Source organism: Micropterus salmoides, unplaced genomic scaffold (genome assembly GCF_014851395.1).
Source record: "Micropterus salmoides isolate LMB-PRFRI ecotype aquatic unplaced genomic scaffold, ASM1485139v1 Ms_hic_scaffold_6, whole genome shotgun sequence".
In the NCBI taxonomy this organism is placed as follows: domain Eukaryota; kingdom Metazoa; phylum Chordata; class Actinopteri; order Centrarchiformes; family Centrarchidae; genus Micropterus; species Micropterus salmoides.
Window position 1 is genome coordinate 21,142,172 of NW_024044348.1, and position 18,481 is coordinate 21,160,652.

The following is an 18,481-nucleotide window of genomic DNA, read 5'->3' on the forward strand; positions in this document are numbered from 1 at the left end:
CCACAAGTCATTGAACGTGCTTTAAGGCATTTTTTAAAAATCACCCAGAATTACTGTAAACAAAGGCAGTTTCACCAGATTAAGAAATTTTCCACAAAGCCAGCAGCTAGCATGTTGTCAGTCCTCTCGTCCCCCCATTCTTGATGTTGCTCTGCATGTGTTTTGTTGGGTTGAAGACAAACATGATGGAGGTGTTTCTTCCACAATTTTTTCCCCGCTGTCCACCATCAGGCAAACTATGAAAACATTTGTTCCACAAAACTCAACAGAATGGTGCGCAATATAACACGCAGTACAAAGGCTACCAATACTATTAATTTAGTACTATTAGTTTACTTTTTCAAATGGATGTGATTACAATTTATTGATGTTAAAAAGCAATACATAATAATTGAAAATTAAAAATACCTTCTCAAACTTCATTTAATGCACTAAATAATACACAAATTTCACTTAGTCAAGTATTTTCTATCACAGACAAATACAGCATTTCGTACATGAAGTCAATGATATTATTGCTGTGCTTTGTTAAATTGCTGATAAGTGGTTTCTTGTTATCTAATTTCACTGGTGCACTCACCTGCAGGTAACTAAACCATGGTGCTACGAAAAACATGATTTCCTTCTACAGCAGCTGAAAAAACACCGTAACTGTGATTTCACTTACAAAAACAGGCCCACAGCAACACAGACAAATTGATTGGCTGATACCAAATAAAGCTTCTGCAAAAGGTCCATAAATATTTTCTCTCACATTTCCTGCTCTTCCTGTTGTCAATCTTCACTCAACACGATTCCAGCCTCTCAGTCGTTTCCTCTTTCCTGTGCTGTCAAAGCTCATCTCATTCACAAATTTCATATATCACCAATAAATGTTCATTTAACTTTCCTTCCTCCATACTACAAAACCAATCTGTATTCTCTTCTCATTGAATTACAAGTTATTACCTCCTGCAATCACAACTTGAGCCTAAACAAAGAGATTAGAGGTTTGCAAAGATGCTAAAATATGCGTGGCAGGCTAAAATAAGCCTTGTAACTCTTGTTAATTCTGTCTAAAGATTGACGAGCAGCGTTGTTAGTGCTGCAGACATGTATTTTATGTTTATTGGCCAGTCAGCTGCTTACTGTTTGGGTGGCGGGAGGTAAAATTAAGTCACTGATCCTGTTTTTCCCCATAGTGGGTTTAAACTTTTTGACAGCTAAAGTGATGCAGCGTAGTTGTGCCAAAGAATAAAATGGCTTTGTTGTCAATTATGGAAAAAGGGCCACATATTCAAACATGACTTGAAAATAAAACTGTCCAAGGTCATTCAGAGTACAAGACGCTGCCTGTACGGTATCACATTATCTGAACTTCATATCAGGAAAATAAATAATTTAAATAAAAACTTTGTTGGCAGGGTAGAAGCCTGAATTTGCTTTGCCAGCACAAAGTATGTGTTACAAATACAACAGCATTCCTCATAAAAGAAGGTATCCAGACCTGAGGTTAACTGGAACAGAAGCCCTGTCATGGACTGAAAGGAAGGATTGAAGTAGAAATTAAAACGCGACAGCTGAGAAGTGTTGGCATCTCTTTGGTCAAAGGAGGATGGTAATCAAATCTTGTCTCGTCCCTAGAGAAATGGGAACACAAACCTGCTTTTAAAAAGAGTCTCTGTGCAAATCCAAACTGCTTGTTTGCAGGGGTGTTAGGAGATATCAGGGAATTACAGAGACTAGTGAGATTGTGAATATGTAGATGCTCTAAGAGACATTTATGTTTCTTATTAATATTTAAATAAATAAAAAGAGAAACTTCCCTAAACATTTAACTCATTGGGATTTGCCTGTTGACACCTATAACACTATTATACTACTATAACTATGACCACGACTGCAATCACCATATAAAAAAACATGGCTATAAGGGTTTTGATGTGCCTTCATCACAGAGCACCACAGCTTGCAGAACACATTGATCAGAAAGCAGTGAACACACAATCAGAAGTGATCTGGAGCAAAAGTTATGTGTGGTCCCAGAGCCGCACAGAAAAACACAAAATAGTTTTTCACTCCCTGGCCATCTGTCCAGTCTTTCACTGCTTCCATCCCAAACACTGACACTTCCTGCAGTTAGTGCAGGATTATATCTGAAAGCAATCATTTATTTCTGGGGTTTCCTGGGACCAGATTTGATCAAACTAGGGTCTGTGATCTCATCTAATGTTTCTGAATAATAAAAACATCGAGATCATCTAATCTTAAAACTTTTATTTTTTTAAAATATTCAGCAAAGATCTATAAAATATGTAATATGGATTGTGCAATATTAAAGTGAAAAATATGATGTGAAGCACTATAACAGATGTACAACTCCTTATTACATTAATGACAAAGCTTTGACTTTCAGGCTTTGCAGTGCCAAAACTCAGAGGTTCAGTAAAGTCTAGGCAGAAAAGCAGAACTGTGTTTTCAGTTTTCCAGGCTAAAGGCCAAAGAAGACAAGGTTTGAATAAACCTGTGAGCCAGAGGAGGAACGCTCAGAGTCCACATCCCACACAATTCAGTTCAAGTCTGAAGACTAACAACTCAAACAAGAAGATCTCAACCAACACTTATTTTATGTGTTGAACCAGTCAGCTGGCATAGTTACAAATATAAGATCAAAATGTGATTGAACATGTCAACAGCCTGTCAGATTCTGATTCATGTTCATGTGGATAAGAAGATAGTACACAGTTGTTTTTTCTACAATTACCTACTTCACAAGAAAACAAAATGACTGCCTTTAAAAGCACAGTTTGATGAATATACACTCAAGGTTTTAACCACTAGTCTCAACTGTTCTTTGTCATCTCAGGAGATGTGTATTTAACTTGACTCCTGCAAGTTGTTTTGGCAGATTAGGCTCTCATCACGTCAGCGCTCACAGGCAGCGAGGAAAAGGAACAACAATCAGGCCGCTGCCGGGTTTCACACGAACGTGACCCTCATATGGCCATGCAGCGACATTTTCTGAACTGAACGGAACCTTTCTGACTGAACTGCTGGGTATTTCATTCCTGTTTAATGTCATCAGTCTATAAAGTTATCATTGAAGCAGTTTGAAGACCTAATATTTCAACAAGAACAAACAGCTAATTCCTTGCCGTCTCTGTCAAGATCCAGAAACTCTCTCCACCATTTCCTTTCCTCGCTCGCTACCCTGCGTCTCCTTCCTCTTTCCAGCCGCCTGCCAAATCAGCTCCTCAAGCTACACTAGGAAATATAGTGCTATCATCAAACACGCAGACTCATGTGGGAGTTTTTACTTTCAAAACACGCCTGAGGGGGAACTCTTCTCTGGGCTACGTAAGTTTGATGATCAGACAGTGAGACTTCAGTTCCCACACTGCCAGAGATTACTCGAGAGGCAGGCAGAGATACGGGCGAGAATGGCACAGGCCAGAAAACTAACTACATTTAGGTAAGCGGGAGATCACTGCGGAGTCTTGTGTGGAAACTGTGGAGTTAGGAAATGAAAAAATACAGCACTTTGGATTGAGGTTACAGATGAGAGCGCGATAACAATGCGGCCGTGTTACACGCTGTGGCTCGGGGCTGTAGGTGAAACATAACAAGAGCTGGAAATTGTGCGATAAGCATAAGGCTCTGTCTTTACAGTTAAGAAGGGAGAGGACGGCTGAGACTTGTGACAGCCTCTAACAATGACAATCTGGAGTGCTGCGGAGATGGAGATGCAACGGCTGCACCCCGAAGAGGCATAAATGAAAAGGTCCGATCCTCACCGAGCCCCTCCCGCAGGTCAGAGCGGGTACAGTTTAACAGAGCTGGAGCCGAGTGCAGAAGGAGGCCGGCAGGGTGCACATTCTCCACTTTGACCCTGACATTCTTGAAAACAAACTCTTCCCTCTACTCGCCGCACCTCATCTTTCCACATTTTTTGCATACCAACACATGCTGGCACGAATAATCAGATCCCCTTCCAAATGTCTTTTGTTATGGACCATTAAGAACCCAGACATGTAATGCTCCAAATAAGCAAATTCATATCTTCTCGAGAAAGTATGACCAAGATTTTTCAACCTTGATGAAATTCCACAGATTTCAGCTCTTTGAAAACACAATGCAGCTTTCAATTTAAGACACAAAACAGTTCCTTTCAGGGGGTCAGCCGCACATCCCCTTTTCTTCAGCATACTGACCCACTTATTCAGCATGTCCCAACCCCCGCTGCTTTTATTGTGTGAAACAAACTCATCATTCATCATCGACTGAGGTCCACAATTACCCCCACTCTTTCGGGGCCACAGAAAGAAGAGAAGACACAACGCAACTGGGGAATGGCAGCTCATTAGATTAGTGATGGCTTGCCACTGCAATTAACTACTATACAGAGCAATTTAGTGCTCCAGTTTCCAGCAATCTTCTTTGCAAGGGCCGCTCTGGTCCCTGCAAACGTCAGGGCCACTCAAAGGAGGGAAAAGCAGCACTTTGATGCACAGTTCACTCTGGCAGTCCTTTTTCCTCTGTCTGACGCCCTCACACAAAGTAGGAGTGTACATGAGAGAATAAGCAGCTTTTCCTTTTATTGTAAGACTTTCTCATAACCTGTAGCTCAGACTCCTACCCACATGCTGTCAACATTTTGGACTTCACAGGCTTTCAAGACTTTGGGTTTCATGGTACTGTTTTGCTTAATATTTGAGATTCAAGATTTCTTTGGTATTTGTGCCTATCACACAGCAAACCAGACTAACAGTATCTTTCACTAACATGCTTTAAAAACTATATATATATATATACACACTACCGTTCAAAAGTTTGGGGTCACCCAAACAATTTTGTGTTTTCCTGAAAAGTCACACTTATTCACCACCATACGTTGTGAAATGAATAGAAAATGGAGTCAAGACATTGACAAGGTTAGAAATAATGATTTGTATTTGAAATAAGATCTTTTTTACATCAAACTTTGCTTTCGTCAAAGAATCCTCCATTTGCAGCAATTACAGCATTGCAGACCTTTGGCATTCTAGCTGTTAATTTGTTGAGGTAATCTGGAGAAATTGCACCCCACGCTTCCAGAAGCAGCTCCCACAAGTTGGATTGGTTGGATGGGCACTTCTTGCGTACCATACGGTCAAGCTGCTCCCACAACAGCTCAATGGGGTTCAGATCTGGTGACTGCGCTGGCCACTCCATTACCGATAGAATACCAGCTGCCTGCTTCTGCTCTAAATAGTTCTTGCACAATTTGGAGGTGTGTTTAGGGTCATTGTCCTGTTGTAGGATGAAATTGGCTCCAATCAAGCGCTGTCCACTGGGTATGGCATGGCGTTGCAAAATGGAGTGATAGCCTTCCTTATTCAGAATCCCTTTTACCCTGTACAAATCTCCCACCTTACCAGCACCAAAGCAACCCCAGACCATCATATTACCTCCACCATGCTTAACAGATGGCGTCAGGCATTCTTCCAGCATCTTTTCATTTGTTCTGCGTCTCACAAACGTTCTTCTTTGTGATCCAAACACCTCAAACTTGGATTCATCCGTCCACAACACTTTTTTCCAGTCTTCCTCTGTCCAATGTCTGTGTTCTTTTGCCCATCTTAATCTTTTTCTTTTATTGGCCAGTCTCAGATATGGCTTTTTCTTTGCCACTCTGCCCTGAAGCCCAGAATCCTGCAGCCGCCTCTTCACTGTAGATGTTGACACTGGTGTTTTGCGGGTACTATTTAATGAAGATGCCAGTTGGGGACCTGTGAGGCGTCTGTTTCTCAAACTAGAGACTCTAATGTACTTATCTTCTTGCTCAGTTGTGCAACGCGGCCTCCCACTTCTTTTTCTACTCTGGTTAGAGCCTGTTTGTGCTGTCCTCTGAAGGGAGTAGTACACACCGTTGTAGGAAATCTTCAATTTCTTAGCAATGTCTCGCATGGAATAGCCTTCATTTCTAAGAACAAGAATAGACTGTCGAGTTTCAGATGAAAGTTTTGATGAACTGTTTTTCTGGCCATTTTGAGCGTTTAATTGACCCCACAAATGTGATGCTCCAGAAACTCAATCTGCTCAAAGGAAGGTCAGTTTTGTAGCTTCTGTAACGACCTAAACTGTTTTCAGATGTGTGAACATGATTGCACAAGGGTTTTCTAATCATCAATTAGCCTTCTGAGCCAATGAGCAAACACATTGTACCATTAGAACACTGGAGTGATAGTTGCTGGAAATGGGCCTCTATACACCTATGTAGATATTGCACCAAAAACCAGACATTTGCAGCTAGAATAGTCATTTACCACATTAGCAATGTATAGAGTGTATTTCTTCAAAGTTAAGACTAGTTTAAAGTTATCTTCATTGAAAAGTACAGTGCTTTTCCTTCAAAAATAAGGACATTTCAATGTGACCCCAAACTTTTGAACGGTAGTGTATATATAACGATATTTTGTAGGTATGACCCCAAAATATTTATTGTTCACTTACCAGATCTTATCACGTGTTTATACATTTGCCTGATATAAACAGCAGATATAAATAGGTAAAGCATAAATGTTATCACTATATACATGAGTGTCTGCATAATAATTATTAGGCACATAAATCTTATCTACAAATGTCTCAAAGTCCAACCTCAAGAGAGAACACTAATTCAAGGACACAAACAAAAGTGTTTACAAACCACTGCGGGTAAACCCCTGATGACATACTCCCTCGGGGTAGCAGTACCTCTGTTCAACAAAAGGAAATGTTCTCAGACTCTTGCTGCAGAGCGCTGCTGTGGACCCCCACCAGGCCTGCAGGAAGCCGAGAACAAGGACAACTTCCACTCTTTGAGACAAACAGGACACATGTGAGTCACACAGCGACCTACTGGAAACAATGTGTCTTCAGTCCTTTCTGTGTGCTGTCTCCTGCTATGGACCGCTGCTCATCTCATCTTAACTCACCTTCCTCTATTTTTGAAACAACAATTGACAAACCCTCTGCTCTGCTCTAAAGAAAACTTCTAAGCATTCACTTAAATATTGGCCGGTTCTTCAGTGATACTATTTTACTAATGGTGCAGAATCACACTGATTTGCATAATGAAGGGTTCAAGGAAGTTTATAAAATCTGATGTTTAGCTTTTTTAGAAGTTATTTTTTGACAATGTAGCCACAACAATGACCTTGCCAGTAAGGCAACTCCTAACAGTTTCATATACAGATAAATGTCTCTAAATTTTATCATTAAACATCATTCCTCCTGTAAAATGTTTCCTCCCTACAGGAAGAAGAGATAAGCAAACACCTCCACAGTTGACTGGCTAGAAAGTCTTCCCATGAAAAATGATGACGAGCTAAATTTAACTGCTACATAGGGTTTCGTTTTTCTTTTGTTGACCCAGCTCAAGTGTGTGAACTCAAGCTTATTTTCCCACTTGTGTCATTTGAAAACAACATACAACAACTTCTCAGCACTTGTAGGTGAATATCCTATGCCGATCTGCATGTTTAAACTACTTTCTTTGAGCAGTTCAATTACATCCCCTTTAAAAACTGACATGTTAAAGCTCTTTATCATCAGCATTTCGCTGCAAGCCAGTCAAGTAACCACTGACTTATGACCAACACCGCAGATATGCTGGATATACTGGAATGTAAAGGGTTAACACTGTGGGAGGAACTCTATAAATAGTGAAAAGTTAACTTTCAACATGTACATAAGTCTACAGTGTTACTTCTGAGGCATTAAATGTTTTGATAAACTATTATTTAATGAATGTAAATGTAAATGCTCCGTACTTGTATAGCGCCTTTCTAGTCTTTTCGACCACTCAAAGCGCTTTTACACTACATCTGCATTCACCAGTCACACACATTCATACACTGAGCCTAAGTGCTCAAACGGAAACTAACATTCACACTCACTCATACACTGGCGGAATAGCCGCCAGGGGCAATTCGGGGTTCAGTATCTTGCCCAAGGACACTTCGACATGCAACCAGGGGGAGCCAGGATTGATCCGCCGACCTTCCGATTAACGGCCAACCCGCTCTACCTCCTGAGCCACAGCCGAAGTATGCCAAGTGCGGGTCAGTGCAAATATCTTGTTGGATGATTATTTATATTTTTTGTTTTATAATATTAACAATTCTTGTTTCACTCAGGACTTTTCCCTGCACTCCGCTTTTTGCCTGGTACAGTAAATCATATGTTGACATCTTGAATTCAACATTTTTTCAACAGCATTGGCCGATAAAACAAAGCCTTGTGGCCTACTTTTTGCACAGAAATACATACTGATTGAAAGGGACAAGCTTATTCTGGATACAGCATGTCCTGCCCGTTTTAAAACCAGCGTTGAGATAGTCAGCGCCACAGAGGGGAACTAGTGAAAAGGTGTAAATAACGTCACTTCAAAGCAGCGCCCCGACCTCTGATGACGAACATATGGCACAAGTTGCAATGCAAAACACACACACAGCTCCCTGATGAGATGCTTATCTCCACACTCCTCTGTGACAGGCTGTGTTTCTGGAATGGGGAAGGGCGAAGGAAATGAGGAGGAGGGAACACAGGGAGTCAAACTGAAGGAGACGGGGGGGTGGAGGGGTGATTACCTGTTTGGCGTCCTCCAAAGACGTCTGCAGCCTGCTTATTTCCTTCTCATACTGCTCCCTCATATTGTCCATCTCCTGATCATGAACGGCCACTTCCTCCTTCAGGGCTCCTTTTAGAGCTGTCAGCTCCCTCTCTCGCCTCCTCAGCACCTCCTCCTGCTCCTCCTTGGCCAGGAGAACTTCTTGCATCTCCACCTTCAATTGCATCATGTCCTGTAGAAAACATGGGGACAGTTTGGTAACTTTTTTTCACTTGCAATTTGCAGAGTCACACTGGAGTTGACTCTGACCCTTAAGTTTGCTCTTGGTTACTTTCTCACTGCAAAAGTAGAGCCAAAGACAAAGCAGTATGTGGATATTTTGGAAATAACCAATATCCTTGCTAGTTTGTTCATTGAGATAAAGATAAAGCCTTCACAATACGAAGTTGAGTTAATTTTGTACTGTGGTATGGGACGTAACAAATCATTGAACCCGTTTCTAACAGGCTAGTCTCTACACTGGTTGTAGTTTTAAATGCAGTGTGAAACAGCTTAATGTTAACTCACTCTAAAAAAGATTTTACTATATGGTTGTTGGGGTGGTGATGGCACAATGGATAAGACTATGCCTTTGGTGGTTCAATCCCCCATTGTGACCCATCCACCATTGTGTCCCTGAGCAAGACACTTAACCCCTAGTTGCTCCAGAGGCGTGCGGTCTGTGACATGTATAGCAATTTTAAGTCACTTTGGATAAAAAGCGTCAGCTAAAAAATGAATAAATAAATAAAATATGGGTTTATGTATTCAAGAGGCAAAATAGAACATCTTCCATCTTTCATGGTGGTTTACAACACCACCAGCTGCCATCTGCCACATCACCCACAAGCTTAGAGCCAATAGAAAGTTTTCTCTAGAACTGTGAACGCTGTGCATTACCGTTATAATGAGGTCTTTCTCTCCATCAGAGGTCGACTTCTTGGCCGAGTCAAGCTCGTCATGCATCTCTGACAGCTGGTCCTGCAGGTCTCTGATCTCTGTCTGATATTGCTCCCTCTCCATCTTCACCTGGAACAGCCTGATAAACCACACAACATGTCACAACACAGGTGGATGTGCACATACACACCCGCACACCTGCACATTAATTTGCACCTGTAAATGGTAGCACCAGTGCTGGGTCTGAATGTGAGGTCTACAGAGCACAGAGTTTAAAAGAAATACCTAAGTATGACAGACCAATGATGTCTAAACTGACAACAACGCTGAGGGGGAGGGTGATAAGTGATGTGAGGAAACAAACAAATCACCACACAGTCATGTACACTGAAGCAGGACATCTATACTTGCTGTAGACTCAGAGGGGAGCGACCAGTAGCTGAATGGTCGGAGAGCATGCCATATTACCGCAACATTTCTAGTTCAGCCAGGTAGAGTGTGAACCACAGGGGAGCCGGGGGCACTAAACTCACCCAAAAACATGGAAATTTTTGGGGGAGGGACTCTAAAATATTGAGAAAAATGCTATTTTCGCCATGCATTTCTCTTTTCTGTATCTTCATCATCATGGATGATGGATGGATTTTAAAATTATTGATGTATGCTATTCTTGTCATTGCCATCGAAGCGTGGTAGTGCAATATTATAATCTTCACTCACTGTAACCCTAAGATAAGAAAGTAAGATAAGAAAATAGAAATGACTTTCTTAGTACCAATCAGTCTGTGCTCTGAATCACCATGATTCATTTAAGCTAAAGCACCAGGTGAAACGCTGGAAAAGCTTTTTAGGCTACAGCAAGCAGAGTTTACCTTACCACTCATCTGAGCTTGAGGGGTTTTTCTTCCATTAATGATACTGATGGCAAGGCCCGTAATTTGGTTGCGTGAAAAAAGCCTCTCGTTGTTCCTTTTTATGGATCTTAAATGGACCCTCTTTGGAAGGTTTCAGCCCAACACCCATTGCACATCATACTTCTCTCTCTACCCCCTGTTTCCTGTCTGCCTCTTCACCATTGATAGTCCAAAAAAGGTAAAAATGTAAAAAGTTTATGTAAAAAACAAACAAACAAATAGACTCAGAGGAGCTAAGCAATGTTTGTTACTGGGCTATTCATCCTGACAAAGAAACACAGTAAAGTTGAAACTGCAGATTAGAATCAACTGAAAAACAAAACTTCAATTGAAAAGTGAAAGATTCAAAGAACAAAAAAAAAACGAATTAAAAATGAAGCCCCAACACAGAAGGAAGCAGAAACTAAAGAGCACAGCATTCAATAGCATGGAAATCCACAAAAAGTATCACAGAAAATTTTTAAACCTGTAGATCAAAATACTGACAATTCTGCTACTGTTCCCATCTTAAACAGGGAGAACCCCACACAAAACCACCAAGCTCTGGATAGCAGCAACACTCTGGACATCAGACTGACATCAGTCAAATAATAATAACTGTTAGTGCCGAATGAACAGTAAATCAGTCACCAAGCACACATTAATATGGAAGGTGAAAGACAAACTTAACAAACCAAAGATAGAGGAACTCACATGGTAACCACTCCAGTAACTATCAACAGTCTGAGTGGTTTCATCAACAGACATCCTACACTGGTTTCAGCGTGACAGTACATTGCAAAGCAACAGCTGATGAATAACCAGTCAAGCTAATTATTATTATTACATCCATGTGCATACAGGGAAAGCCCAAAGCATCAATAACAACAGAAATGACATTAATTGGTGAGGAATAGCCTGAAAGGAGGAGCTGGGGTGGCGACGGGTTACAGGCGGCTCACAGAGAAAGCAGCAGGGGTAGGCTAAAGCAGCTTGAATAAGGCACCTTGTATGGCTTTTGCCAATGAATACTGAGAGCAAAATCAACTGAGCCATCAGCTGATGTGGGCTGACTTTGACATTGGCTGCAATCAGCTGATGTGCTGGAATTGAGATGCGAGCTCGACTTTGTTGCCAGCCTGAACTAATGCTATGCTCAACTTGTGTCCAAGATGAAGATAACAGTAAAGGGAGTTGAACTTTGGTATTTTGCCTCTAAGCAAAAACAATTCTAACTAAGTTTTTTTTTAAAGTAAAAGAAACACTGGCATTGACCATTTCTGGAAATACTAAATTAGTTTAGTCAAGTTAGATTAATCTACACTGATGGTCATCCAGCACTGTCACTCTGCACTTACTCTTCGACTGTGGTCTGGAGCTCGGCCTCTGTTTTGGCTAGTTTTTCCTTCAGATGCTTGCACTCCTCTGCACTCCGCTCCAACTCCTGCTGCAGCTCCTTCAAACCGTCTGCTATCCTCTTGTCAGCCTGGTTCTTCTGATAGTGACACACACAAATATTCATGTTGACATTTCAAAGTAGATCCGCACATCTAGTCTTTTACATCTCCCGTGTCAAGCTTTTGCCATTCCGGTTGAAATGTATGTGCCTACTGTCATTTTCAGTGTTTTGTTTGTTCAAGGGATCCATTTTGAACATAGGAGGATCCCAACTACATGGAAAAACAGCATATATGAAGTGCTTGTTGAAAACTGTTTCACCCCAAAGTAAATGCATTCTCAATAGTTTCAATTATTTAACCTTGTACAGCTTACTTCATTAAAACACCCCCAACACAGAATTACAGGTTTCCATGAGAATAGTCTGTTTATTCTATTATTCTGAACATTTAAATGCGCCTTTGTGATCAGCTTAGCCAATTCCACATCGTACCAGTAGTTCCAAAATATCTCTATAAATTCAACAAGTTAAACTCTAATCCTTTAAACCTACTTTCCAGCCAAAACCTTGATTAAAAGGATATTGTCAAACTGCAACAAGTTCAGCAATAAACCGACATGCCAACATATATAGGCTTGTGTCAGAGGCCCAGTTCTAGTGAGATTGTTGTTACCTCAAGTTGTCTCTTCAGATCGGTCTTTTCTTTCTCCAGTTCGGCATTTTGCTCCTGCAGAGCTTTGGTCTGCGCAGCAAAGTCCAGGGACTGACAGAAGGAGACACATGTTTTAAAGTTATTTCTTATTGATCCATTATGAATACAAATACACACTGAATGCAAACTGAATATTGGTACTCTTTAGTAAAGGGTAAATAGTCGATAGCTGACAGTATCTGACTAAAGCAACATAAGTTTGACATAATATGCACGCAGTTTTAAAAGGAAGTTCAGTAGAACTACACTTTTACAGTCCAAAATCTAGGAATTTAATATAAAAATATGTAAAGATGCTGATGTTGATATGTAGTTGGCATATCACAATAATATAACAATGTCTCACTTTATTGTCGCCTTGTGAACTCGCCGTGGCCCGAGACTTTAGCGTTTGTATCTTCTCAAAGACGAGGTTGACTTTTCTCTTTGTCATTTCATCATTGTCGTTGCTTCTGCAGACACACACCCAAGATAACACACTTTTTTAAATTCCAGACTGTTCTGGGAACAGAGTAAGTCATTCCCAGCTTAGAAAGGGTCAGGAAGGATCATGCTGCTTTGAAGTGTCACCTCACAGCACAAACAGCTTCATTACACCCATCCAATAAACATGAGCGGAAGAATAGAACATATGGGCAATATAATGGGATTTCTGCAGAGTCTAATTGGATCACCTACTAAATTTGTAGGAACCAGAGCTGAAAATGTTGCAGCAACCATGCAGGGGTTAAGAAATACCACAATTTCTAATGCTTTCAAATGTAAACATCCAAATTGCGATCTTCTTTTTAAAAATGTTATGGATGACTTGCTCAAGGCATCCAGATGATATAAAATTAATTATATGGCATAGTAAACATTTGCATATTTTTTTAATAATAAAATAATAATTATTGAAACAAAAACAGAATCTGTAAGAAGCCTGTATTCACAGTATTTGGTTATGAAACCAGCTACACCCACAAATATTCTTCTTCATGCCCATCCTCTCTGATGGTAACATAGATTATGTCCTATATTTCAAAAATAACAGTGGCAACCAATTGCAGTACCGTTCTAGTCAGTAAAAATCTTAAAATAAATATCACGTTCTCCAGAACTAAAAAAAAAGAAAAAAAAATAGCTTTGTCTTTTAAACACTGGGCATTTCTCAGTTTAAAAGCCCAAAAATTGGAGGATTTGCTCACAGAACAATATTTAATCATCCAGTTAAGTGAAAACATCAGAATCCACAAAAGTGGAGTTACAACACTTTCACGTGACAGCAGTAATATATTAGTTCAATAAATTACATGGCTTACACAGAAAGCCAAACCTCCCCCAACCTCTCCTCTCCTCATACAGATGATTTTCATTAAACCTTTATAACCCCTGCCGATGAATGTTTGTCTTGAGAATGGAGCTCAGTTTCAGCCCCAGAACTTCCATCTGTGTTTCCTTTCCTTTGTCCTGTGACTCCTGACCTGTGGCTCGACACACCCAAGCAGTTTCCTGTTCCCTTTCGGCAGTACCACAAGCCTGTAGTGCATGCAAGAACTGTAGGAAATGGCAAACTGTTTCTCACTGTAGGACTACCGCAGAGTACAGTTTCATTGGGATGCGTTTCAACTTAAACGTTCTCCAAAAACAATTCTTGACATTGACTTGCTAAATTAATTAAAATACTGTAAAGAAAACATAAACCATCACTGAATTAAATCCTTTAAAACCTAAAACTGCATTTAACCTTTTAACCCAATATGCCTTTTCTTAACAGGCCGTAAGTATCTGATTACAAAAGCAAACAGAACGTCTTCTCCTCATTTCACACTGCAGGAAAGACAAAGCAGAGAGAGAACGTGAAAACAAACTCCAGACAGCTAGATCCCTCGCAGCCTGGATGGGAGGGTAAGAGGAGCACATTCCTTCACTTTTATCACAAACAGTCCAACTCTGATAAAAACCATTTATGCGCTCCCACAGAGAACCCTCCTCCATCATGAAGCATTGCCTTATGGTGCAACATGCTGAATTTGGGCTTTAGAACGAAAAATTAAGATTTCATGATTCAAGTAACAGCCACAGATTGAGACTTAAACATTTTCACAATATTTGGTCAAAAATGTTTTCATTAATATGAGCAAATAAAGCTAAAAAAAGTACAATGATAAGAACAGAAAAGTCTAGACAACTCACCCATCCTTAAGGTAATTGAACAAAATTTGCTTTGCCGTCTCTTCATGTGTTTGTTGTGAAAGCTCCTGTTGACCTTTCAGAAGATCGGGTGTCGCCTGGAAATGGCAGGAAATGAGAGGGAGATTTTAATGAAATAAGAAAGATCTTGACAAAGCAAAAATGGTGTTCTTCTCTCACAGATCCTCATTTTAAAATACTGAACAGACAATTGTCTGTTGGACAACATAGTAATAATAGGAAAAGTTCAAACAAAGAAATTTCAAATGCCAATCTTAGTGTTACAGCATAGATCTCTTCCTTTTTACCTGAACATCTGCCTCTGTACTGGGCTTTTTGTCTGCGGTGGAGGAAGGCTTGGACAGCGATGTTGACAGCGATGCTGTCAAAACCTTTCCAGCTGAAGCGGCGCTGTCCTCGATCTCTTTACTCTTATATGACAATGAAGATGTCTGTGGCTTTGTGTATACCTGTATGGAGCCAACACCTTTCGAGATGGTGCTCTGTGGGGAGCCGGGCGCGCTGGTGGCACGAGATGAAGCTCTGGAGTCCACCTTACCATCTACAGCCGTGAGCCAGGAGTCCTGACTGCCAGATGCTCTCTGCAGCCGTAGCTGTGAGGGACGCAGGACGTGCTCCATCGTGCCTCGGTAGCAGCTAGAGCCATCTCGCAGGCCGAGGGCGCTATCCACACTGCGTGAGCGCTTCCTATCCTCTGGATTGATCCTGTTCCTGCGCCCTGCCCTGCCCCTGCGCTGATGGCTGCCATCTTTGCCATCAAACTTCTCAATGAGCTCATCGACACCAGGAATGGAGCCTGTGTCAATGTCTCTGCCTGAACCGGGGAGGAAAGGGATGTAGCGTCGGTTCTCGTGGCGGTTGATGGTGTCTGCGTACAGTGCCTCCATCTGGTCATCCACCAGAGCCTTAGAGGAGGAAGAGGAGGAAGAGTGGCGGGAGCGGGAAGAGGACTGAAGAACTGGCCCACTGGAGTCAGTCCTGCGTAGCGGAAGGACATCAGGCTCACGGCGGGTGCGCTCCAGGCTGGAGTTGGCGCTGCTCATTGAACTGGCCGATATGCATGATATCTTGCTCTGATCACTCGTGGGACTCATCATAGCAGAGGGCTGAGGCTGGGCTGCAGACACGGGTTGGTTCTGAGTTTTAAAGCCTGGCTTGGACTGAGGTGGATTCAGGCTGGTGAGACGAGGTTGGGACTGCGGCTGAGCCACTTGTGATTGTGGCCTGGTCTGAGGCTGAGTGAGCTGGACTGGAGGCAAAGACTGAGGCTGTGACTTCAGGCTATTAGATGGAAGTTGTCTTTTCTCTTGCTGCTCAGGAGCTTTATTATGGTCCAGACTGGATGACTTTGTGTGGGATGGTGCAGGTACAGCAGATTTGGAGGTGGAACTCTGCTGCTGGTTCCCAGTCTCAGCCAGAGGCCTTGAAGGCAGGCTGGGGATACCATCAAGGTTCAGGGAGTTGGTGTCTGGATCATACGGCTGCAGTATCTCAGGGTGCTTCTGAAAGTTCAGAAGTGTGGATGGTTTCTTTCCTTGTGAATCTGCGACACCATTTTGAGGCCCGGTGTAATGCATCATCTTCTGAGACCTGTAGTCCATGAAGGGGCTGCTGGATCCAGCCTCCTTTCCTCCCCTGAAATCATACTCCTCAAAGTTCTCAATAAAAGAGCCCTCTGCATCGACGTACCCGTTACTGTTAGGGTCGATATAGGAGTGAGAACCCCTGTCCTGGTTGTTGAGAACTACATAGGGGTGACCATCTATACCCTGGACACGGATGCTGAGACCGTATGTACCAGCTCCATTACTGTGGGGCTTGGAGGGGCGGGACGGCTGAGTGTGGCCCCGCTGTGGTCCGCTGTTGGGAATGCCAGACACTCTGTACGACTCCATCAGGAATGCAGAAGGAAAATAAATCCCTCTCCCTGGATCAGGTGGCCCACCTCTGCAACCAAAGGTTTAGACAGGCTGGATTAGTCAGAGATGAGACGCTTCATAATTCAGTGATATCAACAAACATTTCCCAGAGTCACCCTCAGCCACTCACAAAACATTAAACGCTCCCTGCATTTAATTATGTTGCCCACTTTCATTTTCTTTTCTTGTTTTGCATTCTTAATGTTCTGTTGTCTCTCCAAGGACACCTTTCCTGTCAAACTGCTCGGCTAATATGCTCAGGCCAAATGAAGAATCAGACAATAAGCTCCCTGTGATGCCTGTAACATCTTAGAACCCATAATATCTCTAGACAATGACATTGGCCGCATTCTTTTTAACAGCAAAAATGACCAGGTACTGTTCAAAAAGGCCTTACAGGTGTGTGGCTAACTGGGATGGTATAACAAAATGAGTATGTCAGACCTGAGAAAAATGTGAGAGCTCTGTCATCTCTACACAACTTTGGAGGGTGTTAGAGTGAATATTCAGTGTATGTGTTTGTGTATGCACATACACAGCATAGTTAATCCTTGTAAATGACATTGTAATTTGCAGCCCACAATCATGGGAAATGCCATGAAAAGAGAGCAACAAAATCTTATTCGGCTCAATTTTGTCACATTTATAATAATGGCAGGGTTGTCAAGAGTTGACAGATTTGCAGCCCAAACGTGAGAACACAGCTGGCAATAAATCTCAAACTGTGTACAAATATTAAAGTAAGTAAGCTGCTAAGTGTTCTTCGTGACACATTTATGCCTGGGAAGCCGGCGAAGACAAAGCCATCAGCGGCCGCCATGTGTTTCGCTGGACAATGGGCTTTTAACAGGCTCATGTTTGCCTTGCTGATAGCGTCCTATTCTACCTGAAATAATTTTACAGTACAAAGACGGGCCGAGATGGGCCTGGAAGAAGCACACGGATAAGACTGACAACAAAGGCAAAAGCAGGATATATCACATTAGCATGAAATAGGTAAAGACAGGCCTATGGAAAAAAGATATAGCATCATGTAAGACGATATGCAGCTTGAGAACATTTGTTAGCTGACACAGACCTTGCCATACTGTATGTATGCAATTGGTTTACACCATTGTGGGTAAAGATGCAAAACACAAATCAGTGAGCAAGATAGCTTTATGGCAATATTGGATGCTTTATTATTTTATGTGACGACATGAGAAAATATACTGATTTGTCATCTATTCAATCCGCTGGATAAGTCAAAAAAAGACATTCCTGTCTGACAACCATTCCAAAATTGATTTTTCCAATAATGTACTATATTAGGGTATATATCAATATCGCTGTTTTTGTGTCAGGTGAGGTGGCCTGCTTCTACCATTTATTTCATACATGTCAGCCACTCCCAGCGCCACATGAGAATAATTCACCTCAGCTTGGTTTCGACAAGTCAATGAATACAGTGACTGGTTGATCCTGGTGCTTCAATTAGTCAGAATTAGTCAGCTTCACACTCTGTAGTCTGAACAGGAGGAAAGAGGAGGGCCATGGTAAAGTGTCCTGTCAAGGACAGATTAAAGCCAAAGAAGACACAACAGACTCTTTCATTCTTAGTGTCACATGTATCCAAAACACAAGGGCTCCAACAAGTGTGCAGCTATGTTCCTCCCATTGTGTTTTTCACTGCAAAAAGGAGGAAACCCTCACTGTGCTGCCCCCACATAGAGGCAGTACGGCCTTCACTGTCCCCTGTCCCGCAGAGCAGAGAGGTCAGCACAGGAACACAGGTTGGATGTCAAGGCCCTGGCTTTGATCTGTGCAGAGGGTAGGCTCTGCAAAGATTTAACGAAGCAGATGTTTATCTCCTCA

At 41.8% G+C, this 18,481-nt stretch overlaps 1 protein-coding gene across 2 annotated transcripts in view; it reads right to left on the reverse strand.

Annotated features, from left to right (window-relative positions):
- The window catches only part of cgnl1 (cingulin-like 1), a 32,587-nt gene that overhangs the window by 13,347 nt on the left and 759 nt on the right, over positions 1-18,481 (reverse strand). For both annotated transcript variants that reach the window (XM_038701235.1, XM_038701234.1), the window contains exons 2-8: positions 14,996-16,655; positions 14,691-14,785; positions 12,862-12,967; positions 12,477-12,566; positions 11,763-11,899; positions 9,512-9,650; positions 8,592-8,804 (exon numbers count right to left, since the gene is read on the reverse strand). In XM_038701235.1, the coding sequence (XP_038557163.1) occupies positions 8,592-8,804; positions 9,512-9,650; positions 11,763-11,899; positions 12,477-12,566; positions 12,862-12,967; positions 14,691-14,785; positions 14,996-16,603 (2,388 nt within the window). In that variant the 5' untranslated portion in view covers positions 16,604-16,655. The remainder of the gene's footprint in view (positions 1-8,591; positions 8,805-9,511; positions 9,651-11,762; positions 11,900-12,476; positions 12,567-12,861; positions 12,968-14,690; positions 14,786-14,995; positions 16,656-18,481) is intronic.